Genomic DNA, 18,917 nt, shown 5'->3' with positions numbered 1-18,917 from the left:
GTGTAAGTCAAATTTTTTTAAATTTTTTCTCGCGTGCATAGATGCAATCTATACAATATATAAATTGCATCTATGCACACGAAAAAATATTTTTAAAAATTTGACTTACACCACTGTGGTTTTACCCCTTCATTTAGTCTCTAGAAGACGACCCATACGCATTTTATTTGATTTATGTCATTATTTTAAGTTTTCATCAATCATTTATTTGCACTTTGACAAGCCAACTTTGCGAATTCTCAAGATATTGAAACGCACGTTTAATGTTAATCAGACGTTTAATGTTAATCTTTTATGGGTATAAGAGAATGTGTTTCTATAATTATTTTATCTCTATTTATTTTCATTTTTATTTTAATTTATTACGAGTCTATATGGCTATCCTCGTCTTACTCATTGTGAATTTGCATAAGGCAGGTATTAAACTATCCTCGTCTTTCGTATAGAAATCATATGCTAATTCAATTCATAGGGTTGAAGTATTAAACTATCCTTTTCTTTACGCTCATGGCATAAGTCCGTCTCTCTCGGATTCATGAAGCGAATATTCAATTTTCAATCTCGTTTATTAATTTAATTAATTTAGATAGAAAATCAGGGTTAACGCTACTGACATTTGGGGACATGGAAGATTCCATTTTTAGTACAATAATTAGATGTCAAAAATTTCGTTCTAAAATGAAATTTGTTATAGCCAAAATGTATAAAAGACCAAGAATATTAATGTAGAAGTGATTTGGTCTTTCTAAGTTTAAACGGTAAGAAGTTCAAAATGGCGAACATGAAACTTTAATAATTTATAACTCGAAAACGGTAAGAGATAGAGAGATGGGGTTTCTTTTGTTGCATTCAGATAATGGAGGGCTTTATTTTAGGGTGTTTGAAATTTTTTGTGTTTTATGAATTTCCGTAAATTTTAATTATATCTCGAAATTGAGAAGAGATATGAAGTGAGGGGTTTTGTAGGATTACTTGACATGTTCTGCTGAGTGACTGTGGTAGTTTTATTGATTATTTTTAATATTAATTTTATGATAAATTTTATTATTAATTAGTTCTTTGAGAGATACAAGAATAATTTATAAACAAAAGTTGTTTGATCTTTTATGACGGTTCTGACAGCCATATTAGTTAGGTCTGTTAATGGCATAATTTAATTGTTTATAATAATCACGTTTGAAAAATTCTAATAGAGTAATTATTATTTTGACGTGGTAGTGTTCTTTAGACACAAGGGATTATGTTCTTATAATTAGTTTGTTTCTAATTAATTGATTTATATTTTATTTTGATTTTATTAATTCATCCATATAGAACATACGTTTATTTCCGTTAGATCCGCGAGTCAAACCGAATTTGTATTGCATAAAGGATCTTATAAAGCCTGTATTAGCAACGAATAGCAATGAATAATTAACTTTATTGATTTTGGGGAATTTTAACAAGTAGTTGTCCCAAAAGTTTATAGTGTGATTTATGAAAATGGGGCTTAAGCTTGGAGAGGTGACTTAAGGCGGTCATTAGCTGCTTTATGAACGCGTATATTATGTGTCAGCTGCTTGGTGTTGTGACAGTTTGGTTAAAGGCTTATATTATATTTTAATATTGTTTTCAGGTGCTGTGCAAAGGACTATGGAGAGGAAAAATTTTATGCGGCGGAAATATACCGGTGCATGTATCGTGAGACGTGACATCTCCCTCCTTAGGGAAGTTCGGTCCCCGAACTTTTTGTAAGTATCATTTATGGTTATGTTATGTAGAGTATAATTATTATGTATGATTAATTATTTGTTTTTGTTATTATTTAGGATGTACGGTATCGGGAGGTGTGACGTCCTTGGTAATGCGAGGTGGCTCGATCCGGCAGAACGTCTCCGTTGATGGGTTCTTCTTCTGCGGTTAAGGAGGTAAAACCCCAGGATAACTAACTGTCCTCGGCAATGTGGATTATGGCTCCTCGGATCCGTTGAAGGTAGGTATTCAATAATTTTTATCTTTCTTTGTAGTATAAAAGTATGGTATTTATTGTAGAACTTCACGATACAAGTGCTTTATGTGAGAGGATGGAACAAGTATAAGATATGTCGGTTTTCCTGGCTCGTTCCACTCTCCGTCGAGGAGGTGAAAGATTGCGCTTTTATATAATTTTGGAAACGATAGTGGGAGGTGACCGCACCTCGTTACAGTGAGTCATGGGGCGGTGGCTTCGAATTCATTACCTTATATGGTATGGCTACGTTCTGACTTTCTCTCCTTATATGGTCATGCGGCTCGCTCTGCCTCGACATGTCCATATATGGTTCTATTCTACGCGCAGGCTAGATTCCACTCGAATGAGTCATACAGGTGACTCGTTTGATTCTATTTCTATTCTAATAATGCTTTTGTAACGAGAGCGATACCTTCTTTTGTTATAAAATCTCATTATGACTTTTATCGTAAAAGAATATAAGAAGTCTTTAATAATTTGATTTTAAAATATGCAAATATATGTTGAATATTATTTAATTTACCTTTAGACATGCTCTACATAGGGTAAAATAGTTCAATAATACAATTAAATTCATTATTAGCATGTCTAAAGCATGAAATGTATTGCTCTCCTTGTCTAGCGGCTATTACGGCATATATGTCTCTCTCGAGAGATCTCTCTCTCCTATGGATCGTGCAATATTTGCATCTCGCTCGAATTCGTGTTTCTACATAACGTACGGTACAATTTATCCTTCTCGGGTTCGTGAGTGACGCTTCGGCGTTTGACGCTCGATAGTAATATTAATTTTAGTAAGTATATATATATTTGTTTATAACAAGGTTAATGAAAGGTGTTGTTAGCAGTAGTAATAATGGTTCTAATATTATATTAATATTATTATGTGTAAGTAGAAATGGGTAGCCTTCTCATTAGTACAGCAGATTAATGAAATTAAATTGTTTATATAATAAGATTTCTTGTTATTTTTATATCTTGTGAATGATTGAGAATATGATAGTGGTGTATAGGTAAGATACTGTAGGACTTTCATAAGGCTATAATATAGGATTGGAAAATTTTATCGTTAATATGCGTGTTTGTTAATAACAAATTATTTATTAAATAATTTGGCACTTTCTAATTCACATATTGGTATTGTTTAGGTTCTCTTTAATTACGCGGTTTTGATTCTATAATAAAATTATCTCCTTTACATGACTCTTTATCTTATTGTTATAAATATTTTGTAAATAAACAATTGGAGAAATAAAAGTTATTACTATTTTTTGCAGGTGTGCTGATGCAGAGTATATGTGTGCAGGCGAAATTCGTATTTACCAGAACGAGTTTTTTTATGTTCATCCATATAATTGTCAATTATATGGCATAACTCCCATGCTATTCCGTTATACAGGGTGTCCTACCCTTTGGAATTTTCTGTAGCCTTCATTAGTGGAGTGACAAGGTTTTGACCTATACAAAAGTTGTTACGCTCGACCTGAGGTATCTGTTAACGGCTATTGCTAATGTGGTTAATTATTTATTTATAAATATTTATAAGAACAAGTTGCAAAAATGAACAATCTTGTAATAAGTATTTTTTCATTAAATAACTCCAATGATTATTCCTTATAAGTGACTATATCGTTTTTATTGATCCCTTTTAATTTTTATATTGTTATTAATTTTTTATTGTTAATTAATTTATTTTAAAAGATACGAAAATATTTTATATACGAAAGTTGATCGGTTTCTTAAGATGATTCTGATGATCTGGTTAGTTAGGATGGGTGATGATATTATTTTAATTGTTTATAACAATTGTTCTTGAAAAATATTAATAAAGTAATTGTTATTTTAATGCGATAGTGTTCTTTAAATATTGGGGAATATGTTCCTATAATTATTTTATCTTCAACTAGTCGCTTTCATTTTTATTTTTATTTTTTAATTGCGAATTCACATGTCTATCCTTGTCTTCCATGTGTATCGTGGCATAAGTCTGTCTCTCTCGGATTCATGAAGCGAATATTCAATTTTCAATCTCATTTATTAATTTAATTAATTCAGATAGAAAATCGGGGTTAACGCTATTGACGTTTAGGAACATGAAAAATTCCATTTTTAGCATAATAATTAGGTGTCAAAAATTTCGTTCTAAAATGAAATTTGTTATAGCCAAAATGTATAAAAGACCAAGAATATTAATGTAGAAGTGATTTGGTCTTCCTAAGTTTAAATGGTAAGAAGTTTAAAATGGCGGACATGAAACTTTAATAATTTATAGCTCGAGAACGGTAAGAGATAGAGAGATGGGGTTTTTTTTATTGTATTCAGGTAATCGAGGACTTTATTTTAGGGTGTTTAAAATTTATGTGTTTTATGGATTTCTGTAAGTTTCGAGATATAATTAAAATTGAGAAGAGATATGAAGTGAGGGGTTTTGTAGGATTATCTGACATGCTCTGCTGAGTAACCGTGGTGGTTTTATTGATTATTTTTAATATTAATTTTACGATAAATTTTATTGTTAATTAGTTTATTTTGAGAGATACCAAAATCATTTATAAACAAAAGTTGTTTGATCTTTCATGGCGGTTCTGATAGTCATATTAGTTAGGTTTGTTAATAACATAATTTAATTATTTATAATAATCATGTTTGAAATACTCTAATAAAGTAATTATTATGTTGACGTGGTAATGTTCTTTAGGCACAAAAGGTTATGCTCTTATAGTTGGTTTACCTCTGATCAATTGATTTATATTTTATTTTGATTTTATTAATTTATCCATATGGAACATACGTTTATTTCCGTTAGATCCGCGAGTCAAACTGAATTTATATTGCATAAAGGATCTTATAAAGCCTGTATTAGCAATGAATAGCAATGAATAATTAACTTTATTGATTCTGGGGAATTTTAACAAGTAGTTGTCCCAAAAGTTTATAGTGTGATTTATGAAAATGGGGCTTAAGCTTGGAGAGGTGACTTAAGGCGGTCATTATCTGCTTTACGAACGCGTACGTTATGTGTCAGCTGCTTGGTGTTGTGACAGTTTGGTTAAAGGGTGATATTATATTTATTATATTGTTTTCAGGTGCTGTGCAACAAAGGCGGTGAAGAAAAAGCAACAAGCACAGTAACAACTGTGCCGCAGTCAACACGTAGAACTACGTCTATTAGAATAGAACATATATGGAAGAGGCATTCAACATCAAGTCTGTGTCCGACATCGTGCAAGAAAGAAACGTTAATTGTGCGAGATTCATCCATTCATTTATTCATTTATTTATTTATTAAATTGCAAAAACATTTAACTTACATCGAGAGCTTTCAAAAACTATATAATAAAGTATATTTGTCTTTAATACTTTTCAAGAAGGTTTAAAAAATCGGTATCGAAAAATTAACCCCAAAAACATTTAGCTTACATCAAAAGCTTTTCAAAACTATATAATAAAGTATATTTTTCTTTAATACTTTTCGAGAATTAATTCAAAGCTTTCCAATATTAGATTCACCCATTCATTCATTCATTTATTTATTTATTAAATCCATTCATCCATTCATCCATTCACGCATTCATCCATTTACCCATTCATCCATTTACTCATTCATCCATTCATCCATTCATCCATTTATTTATTTATTTATTTATTTATTAAATCCATTCACCCATTCATCCATTCATCCATTCATCGATTCATTCATTCATTTATTTATTAAATCAATTCATCTATTCACCCATTCATCCATTAATCCATTCATCATTTATTTATTAAATCCATTTATCCATTCACCCATTCATCCATTCATCCATTCATTTATTCATTCATTCATTCATACATTTATTTATTTATTAAATCCATTCATCCATTCATCCATTCATTCATTTATTTATTAAATCCATTCATCCATTCACCCATTCATCCATTCACCCATTCATCCATTCATCCATTCATCCATTCATTTTGTTCCGTAATTTTCTCGCGATCGCGGATCAATACCGTACCGGTAACGCCATCCGTCAGTCGCCCTCCGAACGAAGGGATTTCGCGCCGCTCCCCCCGTCAACCCTCACCGCGAAGTCTCTCGCGGCACGTATCGATCCTGTCATGCCGTGATCGCATGATCCCGGAAACGCAGGTGATTGGTCGATACGCGTCGCGCAAAGGAAAGCTCCCGAAACACGAGAGTTCGCGGTCAGTAGCTAAAAGTACTCCGGTTCACGAGGTCGTATACCGTCGTGCTTCCGTTAACGTACCCCGGTTCACGCGGTCTCAAAAACACCGTCGTGCATCCGAGTTTACTGCTCTGTCAGAGCACCGCTAATTATCGCGCCGTTCGTGCGTGCTGCAATTCGCTCTCGCCTCCGCGAGCAGTGAACATTCGCGTATAAGTCACCCTGCGTGCCTCGCCATTGTGCGCTCGATCATCGTGATCGAGCCGACTTTTGTGAACATTCTCGCGTCTTGTGTTACGAACAAGTGCGACTGCTGTATAACGCCTCAAGTGCGTTCATCGCGTGCAAGCTACATTGCGCGTTTTAATTGCCATCGCCTCCGCGCTCTACGAACACTTTCGTATCACGTGATCAGCGCTCATCGAATCACGTGCGCGCCGAGTGTCGTGCTCAAATGAGAGCGCGGCAGCCAGCATTTGTATTAACCTGACAATTAAACGATATTTGTGCATTCCTCCCAAATCAAGTGTCTCATTCAAACCGCACGTCGGATCCCTGTCGGGGTCGACCCGGCATCTTACGCTAATTGGCGAATCGGAGTTACGCCCGGAAAACATAAAAATTCGCCAACACATTTATTCATTCATTCATTCATCCATTTATCCATTAATCCATTTATCCATTCATCCATTCATCCATTCATCCATTCATCTATTCATCCATTCATTCATTCATTCATTTATTTATTAAATCCATTCATCCATTCACCCATTCATCCATTCATCCATTCATTTATTCATTCATTCATTCATCCATTCATCCATTCATCCATTTATCCATTCATCCATTTATCCATTCATCCATTCATCCATTCATTCATTTATTTATTAAATCCAATCATCCATTCACCCATTCATCCATTTATCGATTCATTCATTCATTTATTTATTAAATCAATTCATCCATTCACCCATTCATCCATTCACCCATTCATCCATTCACCCATTCATCCATTCACCCATTCATCCATTAATCCATTCATTCATTTATTTATTAAATCCATTCATCCATTCACCCATTTATCCATTCATCCATTCATTCATTTATTTATTAAATCCATTCACCCATTCATCCATTCACCCATTCATCCATTCATCCATTCATTTATTCATTCATTCATTCATCCATTCATCCATTTATCCATTCATCCATTTATCCATTCATCCATTCATCCATTCATTCATTTATTTATTAAATCCATTCATCCATTCACCCATTCATCCATTCATCCATTCATCCATTCATTTATTCATTCATCCATTCATCCATTTATCCATTCATCCATTTATCCATTCATCCATTTATCCATTCATCCATTCATCCATTCATTCATTTATTTATTAAATCCATTCATCCATTCACCCATTCATCCATTCACCCATTCATCCATTCACCCATTCATCCATTCATTCATTCATCCATTCATTTATTCATTCATTCATTCATTTATTTATTTATTTATTAAATCCATTCACCCATTCATCCATTCATCCATTCACCCATTTATTAATTCATTTATTTATTTATTTATTAAATCCATTCATCCATTTATTCATTCATTTATTTATTTATTAAATTGCGAAAACATTTAGCTTACATTGAGAGCTTTCAAAAACTATATAATAAAGTATATTTTCCTTTAATATTTTTCGAGAAAAATCTCTTATAATAATTCCATTTCAAGAAAATCGGTTATAAATAGAGAGTTCGGTCTTGTTTTATCATAAATGGGACTTCTTAAGCTTTAAAATGAGATGTCATTTATTAGTCTACGATTATTAGTTTCGAAGATATAAACGTTCAAAGTGTGACATGTTTTCGTTGCATCTACGAGAAATTTAGCTAAACTTTCTAACGCTACTATATCTAAACGAGAAGAAATAGAGAGTTCAGGCTGGATTTATCATAAATGGGACTTCTTAAGCTTTAAAATGAGATGTCAATGATTACTCTACGATTATTAGTTTCGAAGATACAAACGTTCAAAGTGTGACATATTTTCGTTGCATTCGTTGCAAGCTGTGCCTAGATTTACCCCCCCTTATACCCCTCCTTACTGTCGACAAAGACGTAGTTCTACGTCAAAAAAAATTTTATGTGGCGGAAATTCACCGGTTCATGTACCGTAAGACGTGACATCTCCCTCCTTAGGGAAGTTCGGTCCCCGAACTTTTTATGTAAGTATTATTTATGGTTATGTTATATAGAATATAATTATTATTATATGTGATTAATTATTTGTTTTCATATTATTTAGGGTACATGGCAGGAATAGGATTACGCTATTCTGGTTGAATTGATCTATCATCTATCAGGTTGGAATATTCATTTATTAGGTAATAGGTTATATTGTTATTCATTATTATCTATTATTGTGTTGTTATGAATGTATTTATTTTTTTTTATTTTACTTTATTTGTTTCGACCTATTACGCAATCGTTTATCATTATTTATTAAGTTTATATTTTATGTCACTGCTAGAATGTATTTGTCATGTGTAATTAATTATTTATTTTATATTTTTGTAGGACGCGCGACAATGAATGGTATGACGGTTGGATTTAATCAACCGAAATATTAGTTTCTTAGGTAATATACTAGAATACTAAATATTTTTGTAGTTTTTTTGTTTGTTTGTTATATATTTGTTTTAAATTCTTACGTTATTTCTTATGCTGTTTATAACACGTATTATTATTTGTAAGTTACTTAATAATGTATTTATTTATACTAGCAATGTATTTATTATTCGTTAAGCGTGCTTATTCTTATTTTGTTACAGGTCTTGTTGTATCGTTGCCACTGTGATTTCGTTGGACGGATATGATAAAGGATAATTTTAAGTTAAGTTAATGCTATATTTTTATTATCGCTACGTTCCATTATATAGTTTCTCTTTTTTTCTTTTTCTCTTTATTTTATTATTATAATACGCTACTGGCGGTCGAATATATTTTCAAGCATATGTATTCCTTTGTTCTCTTTTTCGTTATTTTCGCTTAAATATGTTCAAGTATTTGCCGCGTATTCTTTCCTTAGCTTCGTCTAAGTCCAGTCGATGATCAAAATTGCGTAATCTTTTTGCTTCTAGCACAAGTCTTGTCGGTGACATTTTACTTAGTTCTGTAAAGAAACATTTTACGATAATGAATATATGATTATGTAAAGAGTATTAATCAATATATTTTATCTTTTGTTGCAGCGTATAGGAAGGAGCAATGAGGAGCTGTGTTGCGATCAGGTTGAATTGGAAAGGCTACGTATATTAATTCTATTTTATTTTTTAATTATATATATATATATATATATGTGAATATTAATGTACTTTCGTTTATTTATCCTGTTGCAGGTTTAAGAGACAAGGAATATTGGATGCGAAATAATCTTGGAAGGATTTATCTTGCGAGTGAATACATTATAATAGTGGGTGAAGTGATAGTTAAAGTTAATTAGTTCTAGATCTATATATGTATATAAGCGTACCATTTCCCCTTTTACTCTTATTATACGTGTTAGTTCCATTGCAATTAGCATAAGTCTAATTCTATTTCGAAGTAAAGGTAATTTGTATTTTTTTTCTTTTCCTTTTTTTTTTCTTGATTACATACTAATCTTAATATTATTAATATAAAATCAAGAGCTGATTGCTACGAAATTAATTTTTATTTTCTAAAAATACTTATTCTAAAAGGGTCAGGATCCTTCACCGTGCCAGAAAACAATTGTATGTTAACATGTGTTAATTATATAAATTTTTATTCATTAGGCGATTATTATACCTTCACCATACATGTTGAAGTTTATTTCCAACGAAGGATTAGTATATTTTATAAAACTACTTCTTATCGGAGGTTAACTTATAGGCTTATGTTTATGGATATGGGGAAAATGAAATGTTAGTTTATATAAGAAGTTCATGAATAGGTTGAAATACAAATTAATATATTATTCGGAGTAGTAATAATCGACGCTGACTGGCAATATAGAAATTTTATTATCTCACGACGTTTTGACCATCACTTTCGGTCCTTATCAAGTGTTCTATCTCTTACAAACAATTCAGTCCTGGCATTGTGCCAACAATCCAAAAGTCAAGAACTAAAATTATATTTAAAAAAATATAAAAAGAAAAGTATAAAATATAAATTGACAAAGGACCACGCACACAAACACGGAAATCTGGGCCCCGGTCAAATTTCTCCAAACTTTGGGATTTTTTAGCTTATGACCCCCCGATCAAAAGTCCTTATGGGCCCGAACCTCCAGAAAGTCATGGAAAACAGTTATGGGGTATGGAAGTCGACGAAATATAAGTAGTCGAGTATACACGTTTTTACCCTTGAATTGTCTCGAATTCGAGGGGATTTATTATGATAACTAATAGGACAAAACTTCTTGAACTTGGAGAGGACTATCTGATAGTCTGGACCAATCTTGGCTATAAAGCCTAACTAGGGTCCGGTAGGGCCCAGTAAGGGCCGAAACAGGTTTTTATGATGGAAACCTGGATTTATCGCAGAATTAGATTCTGTGACTAGGAATATATTCAGATATGATACTAACATTTCATAACCGACCCGACCAATTAAAGCAAGATCCGGTGTGGACCCGACCAATTAAGTCAAGATCCGGTGTGGACCCAACCAATTAAGGCAAGATCCGGTGTGGACTCGACCGGTTAAGTTAAGATCCGGTGTGGTTAAAGAAATGGGTTCAGGCCCCACCGAATATCATTAAGGCCCAAGAGATGTTCAACCCAACAATAAAGATCCAATAAAAATTGGTCCCAACGAGGTTGATACTCGTTTCCCTCTTGGAACCCAATGACCGCTGGGAGTCAGATTGTAGATCTCTGATCACTTGCAATCAATTTGTTCCTAAATTCTTAGTAGAATTTTCATTAAAGTAAGAGATTTTCGTTTCCCAATTATTCACAAACAGTTCTTTTTAGAACTATTTTATCCATCAACTTTCTTGAGTATCTCTTCCATCATTTGTTTCCTTAATTTTCGTTATTATTTATCAAGACTATTATTGGAGCGAATCTTAAAATGCAAGTAAATCGTTGAAACCTATCTGAAACAAAATGTTGATATTGCTTCATTTACTGATTCATGGTATTGTCCTGTCAAAGCTATAACAGACCAAGTGGTCCCCCCATAAAACAAACTTCTTGATTCTTTATTTACCTTTTATTTTCTTCAGTCCTCAACAAAATATTTTCGTCACAGTATTTGTAATGATTTATGTATAGCTATTTATTTTCAAGGGATGAATGAAAATTGATTGAAATAAGATAAATTGTGTCTACAATGGCTGAAAACAGACTACACTGTTTCATTTGCGGTATTGTGCAAAGACCTAGAGTGTTGGGACGAATACCCGTAGATGATCCTGAAAATCGACGTGAAATCATTAATCGTTTCCGGAGGAATTTAGGAAAGCCTCCTGCTGATATTAATGAGAATTCTCGCATTTGTTTGGCTTGTCGTGGCTCCGTCAATGATGAAATGCGATTCGAGAATGATGAATCATACACAAGACTGAATGTCTTGAGGCAAGTTCATAATCACGTTTGTTTCATTTGTCATGGAAATGGACATACTGAAAGATTATCTCTGAGCTATAGAGCGAATGCATACGTAAATGCAAATGTTTACATTACTGAAAATGCTCGCTGTTGTCCTCAGCATCTTGATAATGAAGGTTGCATTCTACGGGCTTTACTACCTGGACTCCCGTACTTGGATAAGTTGTATAGACTCGTTGGTAGAGAACTCCTGGAGTTTTTGAAAATGTTGAGGGTAATGGCTAAAAATGATCGACCAAATTTTGAAAATGAAAATTCATTCTCCGATAATGAGTTTAGGTCGATTACTGCTACCACCAAAGATCAATTTAATGAGATGCTAACATTTTGTGATCCTGTATTAGAAAACAATCGTAACAGGTATGTCTATAAAAAAGATTTATTAATGTTCTTGTGTAAGCTCAAGCAAGGACTGTCTGATGACTTCCTTAAACTGATATTTAATTATAACAGTAGACAAGCCGTGAGCATAGCGATTAGTACTGTTAGGAAATCATTGATGATCCGTTTTGTACCGCAAAACATAGGATTAAATGCAATAACCCGCGAGCAGTACATCCAGCAACACGTCACGGAATTCGCTAACACTTTATACAATGAAGAAGAAAACGTGAGAAAGGTTATTGCATGTATCCATGGCACTTACAGTTACATTGAAAAGTCAAGCAATTTTCAAGCTCTGAGGCAATCATACTGTCTTCACAAAGGAAGGCATTTGGTTAAGCCAGCTCTGATAGTGGCTCCCGATGGTTATATCCTGGATATCCACGGTCCTTATTTCTCTGATGCGAGGAACAATGATGCCGCAATGCTAGAGAGAGAGTTTCAAAATGATGCGGGTGCTTTACGAGAATGGTTGGGAGAAAACGCTATCATTATAGTTGATTGTGGATACAGAGATGTTCTGCCTCTCCTACAAAATCTGGGAATAGAAACTCATATGCCACCGTTACTTCAAGAAGGTCAAACTCAACTCAGTACAGAAGATGCGAACGACTCCAGATTGATAACTAAAAGTCGATGGATTGTGGAAGCTCGTAATGGGCACATAAAAATGATTTTTAAATTCTTCAAGGGAATCATAGCGTACCATCACGTTATACACCTTCGTGAATATTATCTGATAGCCGGGGCACTTATTAATAGATATCGTGAGCATATTTTAATGGAAGGTGCTACAGCTGATTTAGCTAGGGAAATGCTTCAGAGAGCACGCACTGCTAATAACCTACAAAATAAAGTTCTTCAAGAAAATCTAGGAAGACGTATTGCTATCTGGAATACACTCGATCACAATCAAGTTTTAGATTTTCCACCCCTTACACTAAGTTATCTGAGAGACTTAACTATGGGTATATACCAAATAGAACTCGCTCCTTCTTATATACAGGACAAACTTTCGAGAGATAATAGCGAAATATTACAGGTAGATGTACATCAACAAAAAGCTGGTCTTGTTTGCCTTAGAGTCTATTCAAGATTTCGCAACGCAACACGATATCAACTGTGGATACAGTTTACAGAACGATCCCGACAACATGATAATAACGAGCCTATACTCGGTTATTACTGTACATATAAGACAGGAGCTAGGACTCTTGGGACATGCGCACATATAGCAAGTGTGTTATGGTTCTTGGGATATGCGCGTCATCAACCAAATGTTAAATACCCAAGCACTGGCCTCCTTGATAACATCGCGGATGCTGGTGGGAGAAATGTTCATAATTGAGATACATATTGATATATGTAGGAAAGTTGACACCGGATCTTACCTTAACCGGTCGGGTCCACACCGGATCTTGCCTTAACTGGTTGGGTCCACACCGGATCTTGCCTTAATTGGTCGGGTGCACAACGGATCCTACCTTAACCGATCGGGTCCACACCGGATCTTGCCTTAACTGGTTGGGTCCACACTGGATCTTGCCTTAATTGGTCGAGTCCACAACGGATCTTACCTTAATCGGTCGGGTCCACACCGGATCTTGCCTTAACTGGTTGGGTCCACACCGGATATTGCCTTAACTGGTTGGGTCCACACCGGATATTGCCTTAATTAATCGGGTCCACACCGGATCTTGCCTTAACTGGTCAGGTTTTCACCGGATCTTGCCTTAATTGGTCGGGTCCACAACGGATCTTACTTTAACCGGTCGGGTCCACACCGGATCTTACTTTAACCGGTCGGGTCCACACCGGATCTTGCCTTAACTGGTCAGGTTTTTACCGGATCTTGCCTTAATTGGTCGGGTCCACGACGGATCTTACTTTAACCGGTCGGGTCCACACCGGATCTTGCCTTAACTGGTCAGGTTTTTACCGGATCTTGCCTTAATTGGTCGGGTCCACGACGGATCTTACTTTAACCGGTCGGGTCCACACCGGATCTTGCCTTAATTGGTCGGGTCCACACCGGATCTTGCTTTAATTGGTCGGGTCGGTTATGAAATGTTAGTATCATATCTGAATATATTCCTAGTCACAGAATCTAATTCTGCGATGAATCCAGGTTTCCATCATAAAAACCTGGCTCGGCCCTTACTGGGCCCTACCGGACCCTAGTTAGACTTTATAGTCACGATTGGTCCAGACTATCAGATAGTCCTCTCCAAGTTCAAGAAGTTTTGTCCTATTAGTTATCATAATAGATCCCCTCGAATTAGAGACATTTCAAGGGTAAAAACGTGTATACTCGACTACTTATATTCCGTCGACTTCCATAACTCTTTTCCATGACTTCCTGGAGGTTCGGGCCCATAAGGACTTTTGATCGGGGGGTCATAAGCTAAAAAATCCCAAAGTTTGGAGAAATTTGACCGGGGCCCAGATTTCCGTATTTGTGTGCGTGGTCCTTTCAGTTTGAGCAAGAAACTTTTTACGAATTCGGTCCGCCATATTGGATCCGCCATTTTAAATTTTGAAAATTTGAGGTCATATTCGTGATCAGCGACCCCGAAAACCCCCGAGTGACAAATTTCAGCTTGAGCAAGAAATTTTTTACGAATTCGGTCCGCCATATTGGATCCGCCATTTTGAATTTTGAAAATCTGAGGTCATATTCGTGATCAGCGACCCCGAAAACCCCCGTGTAACAAATTTCAACTTGAGCAAGAAACTTTTTACAAATTCGGTCCGCCATATTGGATCCGCTATTTTGAATTTTGAAAATCTGAGGTCATATTCGTGATCAGCGACCCCGAAAACCCCCGAGTGACAAATTTCAACTTGAGCAAGAAACTTGTTACAAATTCGGTCCGCCATATTGGATCCGCCATTTTGAATTGTGAAAATCTGAGGTCATATTCGTGATCAGCGACCCCGAAAACCCCCGAGTAACAAATTTCAGCTGTTTTCCGTGTAAAGAAAAATGTATGCTTCAAAGGGTTAATGCCGTAATTGTATATTCATTTTCTTTCATCCCTGATCTGCAATCCGAGCAGGTTTAGTTCGGTCTACATGTACAATTTTAGATTTATTTCGCGCAATTAATATTTTAATATTATTATTATCTAAAATTTCCATAACTTCATATGGCCCTGTATATTCGTCATCGAACTTGTTTTTTTTTTTAGGTTTTAATAGATATATAAAATCTCCTATTTTATATGCTTGTGTTTTTAATTTCCTATCATAATAATGTTTATAACGCGTCTTGGCTATTCCTTTTTTTTTTTTTTTGTAACGGGGGAGGAAATCCTCACGGATAGCCCCCCTCCCCTGGGCGGGAGGAGGCGGTTATGTGGGACTTTAACCCACTAAAACTTCCCTCGAATGTCCCTAGACTTGCGCGCCGGTTTGGGGGATCCTGGGAATCGCAATCGCATACTGCCAGGATCCTCCGCGCACCTGCCCTGACCGGACAAACCACTAATTAGTTAACTTGTGACGGCGGGGGACATTAACCCCGCGCGCCACCCCCCCCCCCCCGTCGAGGGCTGCTACGCCGTGGGCGAACGGCGATCCCAGGCCGCTCGTCCACACCCTCGAGCGAGAGAGGGGAGGGATGACCGCCCTCCTCGAGAGGCTGACGGGTCCCTCCCCCCCTCGCGCCTTCCCTGAGAAGACTGGCGGAACCGGAACCCAGGGTTAGCCCCGAGCCCCGCTCCCGCCCCCCCCCCCCCGCGACGCAGGGGGAGCACTAGTGACAGGGACCCCGTGGGTATCCCCGCCCGAGCCCCCTCCACGCCGCATCCCTCGCCGATCCACCGGCCTGACGGGTCCTGCGCCGGGGGTTACCTCCCCCAGCCCCCGAAAACCACCCCACGGACGAACGGGGCTCGGCGACAAGTCCACTACCATTCTCCGCCCGCGGGTCAAGAGATCGGAGGGCCCGGAGCGGGCCCCCGGCGCACCCCGTCCTCCTCCTTGCGCGTCTCCGCGCGCCTTGGAGGGGAAGGAGGAGTTTCCGTTGAACGGAGGCCCTCGTTTTCCCCCTCCCCCCTCCTACTCTACGACAGAAAACCCCCGGCTCTACGGCAGGTCGGCGGGAAGAAGGGCGGAGGAGACGTCCCCGTCGGAGGGCGCCCCCCCCCACCGCTGTCTCAATTTCTCCCCACTCCCGGGGCGTCTCGCGGCCTAACGGCCCGCCACCGTCTCCTAGGGGCGGCGGCCTCGGTCGCGCCGCTTCCTCGCCGCTTTCCTCGCTCAAGGGGGGAGGGGAAACCTCCCCCTTCCTTACTCTCTCGTCCGCCTCCTTTCGCGACATAACTACGTCGCAAAAGGAGGCGAACGCCCCCCAACATGCCTCCGCATCTGCCCCCCCTCTCCGACCGCCTTTGCGATCACTGCGGGGAGGGAGAGGTCCCCTCCTATGGTTTCCCGGAGGACACGGCGCTCGCACTCCCACTCCGGACAAAACTCCAGAGTGTGCTGCGCCGTGTCCGCCTCCTCCGGGCAATAGTGGCAGCGCGTGGTGCGCTCCTTCCCGATCCGCCACAGGTAATAGCCGAAACAACCGTGGCCTGAAATCACCTGTGACGTGTGGAACGTAAGATGTCTGCTTTTCCTACGCTCCACCCACCCCTCGAGTACCGGCTGGACAGCCTCTCTGATCCTCCTCCCCATTAGTCTTGGGTTCTCCAAGAACGTCTCCCACTTTCGGAGAAGGATCTCGGCGTTTCGGAGCCTCAGCTTCCCTCTGATGTTCTCCGCGAGCCTGACCACCCCCGTGGTCGTTCGTGTCGTCGTACATTTTCGCGTACGACTCCGCGATCAGGGTGACCGGGGGGATCCCCGCGAGAACAGTCGCCCCCACGTGCGAGACGGTCCGGTAGGCCCTGGCGGCCCTGTTCGCTATGATGCGCTGGGCCGCCGCCATCCGTCTGCTGAGGGTGGCTTTCTTTGCCACCCTCTCCCACCATACCGGTGCTGCGTAAAGCAGCACCGATTGGACCGTCGCGACGTAGAGGCGACGCACGCCGCCGCTGGCTCCGCCGATATTCGGCAGTAGCCGGGCCAAACCGTTGGCCATCTCTTCCGCCCTTGGAGCCACGCGAGCGACGTGCTCGCCGAAGCTCCTTGGGCCGTCCAGCCACATCCCGAGGTACTTCAAATGAGGGGTGATCGGGACATCCACTCCGTTTATTCGGAGGCTGAGCCCCTTCGGAGGTGGCCCCGACGCCTTGCGATCGAAGAAAAATGTCGCCTGCGTCTTCTGTGGGGCCACCTCTAGCCCCAGCCTCTCGATGGAGCGCACCACGCATCCGGCTGCCACGTTGGCCAGCCTCACCGTCTCCTGCCAGCTCCCCCCGCTGACTCCCAGGTAGATGTCATCCGCGTAACCCGAGAGCCAGCATCTTGGGAGGAGCGCTGTGCGGAGGACCAGGTCGTAGGCTATGATCCACAATAGGGGCCCCAGGATTGACCTCTGGGGGACCCCACAGCCCACGAACCTGACCCTCCCCACCCCGTCCTGGTCCGTGTATATTAACCCTCGATCTAGGAGGTAGTCCCGGACGACCTCTATCAGGTATGGGGGGACGCCCCAGTCTAGGAGCGCCCTCCCCAACACCGGCCAGGGGAGGGAGTTGAAGGCGTTTCTTACATCAAAGGAAACGCCCATCACTACCCTCCCCACCTCTATCTCGGCCTCCGTGCGGGCGAGGAAGCGTTTGATTGCGTCCACCGTCGATCTGCCCGCACGGAAGCCAAATTGGTCGTCCGATAGACCACCCCCTCCCTCCCTTCAAGGTGCTGGACGAGGCGTTCGGCAATGATTCAGTCGGGCCACTTTTACTCCTTCCCTGCCGGTAAGGACTTCCTCCATTCTCGCAGCCAGGGCATCTGCCTTGGCCGCGTTGTCCTGCCCCGCGATCTCGAGACTTAAAGCGCCCGTAGCGGTTTTCCGCACGTTCATGGGCTTATTTATTCCAAGATCCTCGAGCTTGATCTTCTGCTTGACGAGTCCCATGCACTCGATGTACGTGTCCTTCGGACACGTCAGGATCACGGCTGCTGTCCTGGGGGGCCTCCTCTTCGCCACTTTGGGCTGGGAGGGAGGACTCTTCCCCGCTCCGCCGCCCGACCCCTGACCCGTCTTCCCTCCTTGGCCTTTGTTGTTGCTCGCTTTTTCGGCCTTACCGGCCTTTCTCCCAACAACCTGAGACCATCCGACGTTGGCGTTCTGCGTGTCGGCGAATCCCTCCCTGTTTGGTGTGGGTTTCGGAGGTACCACCCCTCGTCTCTCACCATTCCCATCCTTTGTGGGGATGTTTCTACTCGCCGCCTCCCTGGCAGCGAGCGACTTTCCCTTCTTCTTCCCTCCCTTGTTCTGCTCGTTCGACGAGTCGGCGACTTTCCCCCTTGTGGTCTGGAGATTCCTCTCCGCCGTTTCTCTTCTCTTCGGCGGTGGCTGTGGGGCCAGTCTGCTGAGCAGTCTTTCTTCCAGCCCCTTCACCTTCTCGTCCACACACGCCACCAGCATCTGTGCAAGGCGTTCCTCCATCGTCGTCGCGCCCACCTTGTTCACGGTGGGGGGGTCTCTGGGCGTCACAGACCTCCCGGGGATTACTCCCGGGTCTATGACCTTAACTTTGCCCTGGACCGGTGGGCGCAACGCCGGTGGTACCCCGGTTCTCGCGATCTCCTCCAATGCCGCGTCCC

General features: G+C 40.0%; 1 protein-coding gene and 2 long non-coding RNA genes across 3 annotated transcripts; all 3 read left to right on the top strand.

The window, feature by feature from the left end:
- The first annotated feature begins 1,549 nt into the window (after positions 1 to 1,549).
- Positions 1,550 to 3,610, top strand: LOC139783165 (uncharacterized). The gene is made up of 3 exons (XR_011721159.1): positions 1,550 to 1,730; positions 1,809 to 1,972; positions 3,268 to 3,610. It is a non-coding gene; the product is annotated as an uncharacterized lncRNA (long non-coding RNA).
- A 4,278-nt stretch (positions 3,611 to 7,888) lies between these two features.
- LOC139783173 (uncharacterized) lies at positions 7,889 to 10,171 on the top strand. Its single transcript, XR_011721161.1, has 2 exons — positions 7,889 to 8,399; positions 8,480 to 10,171. It is a non-coding gene; the product is annotated as an uncharacterized lncRNA (long non-coding RNA).
- Positions 10,172 to 11,535: 1,364 nt separating this feature from the next.
- LOC139783169 (uncharacterized) lies at positions 11,536 to 13,432 on the top strand. Its single transcript, XM_071722299.1, has 2 exons — positions 11,536 to 13,165; positions 13,281 to 13,432. Exons 1-2 carry the CDS (start codon positions 11,536 to 11,538, stop codon positions 13,430 to 13,432), a joined length of 1,782 nt encoding a protein of 593 aa, XP_071578400.1.
- Positions 13,433 to 18,917: the final 5,485 nt, after the last annotated feature.

This window comes from Temnothorax nylanderi, unplaced genomic scaffold (assembly GCF_030848795.1).
Source record: "Temnothorax nylanderi isolate EJ_2023f unplaced genomic scaffold, tnyl_v1.0 TNYL_tig0475_pilon, whole genome shotgun sequence".
In the NCBI taxonomy this organism is placed as follows: domain Eukaryota; kingdom Metazoa; phylum Arthropoda; class Insecta; order Hymenoptera; family Formicidae; genus Temnothorax; species Temnothorax nylanderi.
The sequence above is the reverse complement of the archived record's forward strand: the minus strand, read 5'-3'. Positions and strand labels throughout refer to the sequence as shown.

What these genes read in the sequence shown, in the direction of transcription:
- LOC139783169 (XM_071722299.1), top strand. Translation starts at nt 11,536, where the DNA reads ATGGCTGAAAACAGACTACACTGTTTCATTTGCGGTATTGTGCAAAGA. An exon ending in TCTGAGAGACTTAACTATGG is followed by an intron (nt 13,166 to 13,280) that starts GTATATACCAAA and finishes TGTTTGCCTTAG; the next exon opens with AGTCTATTCAAGATTTCGCA.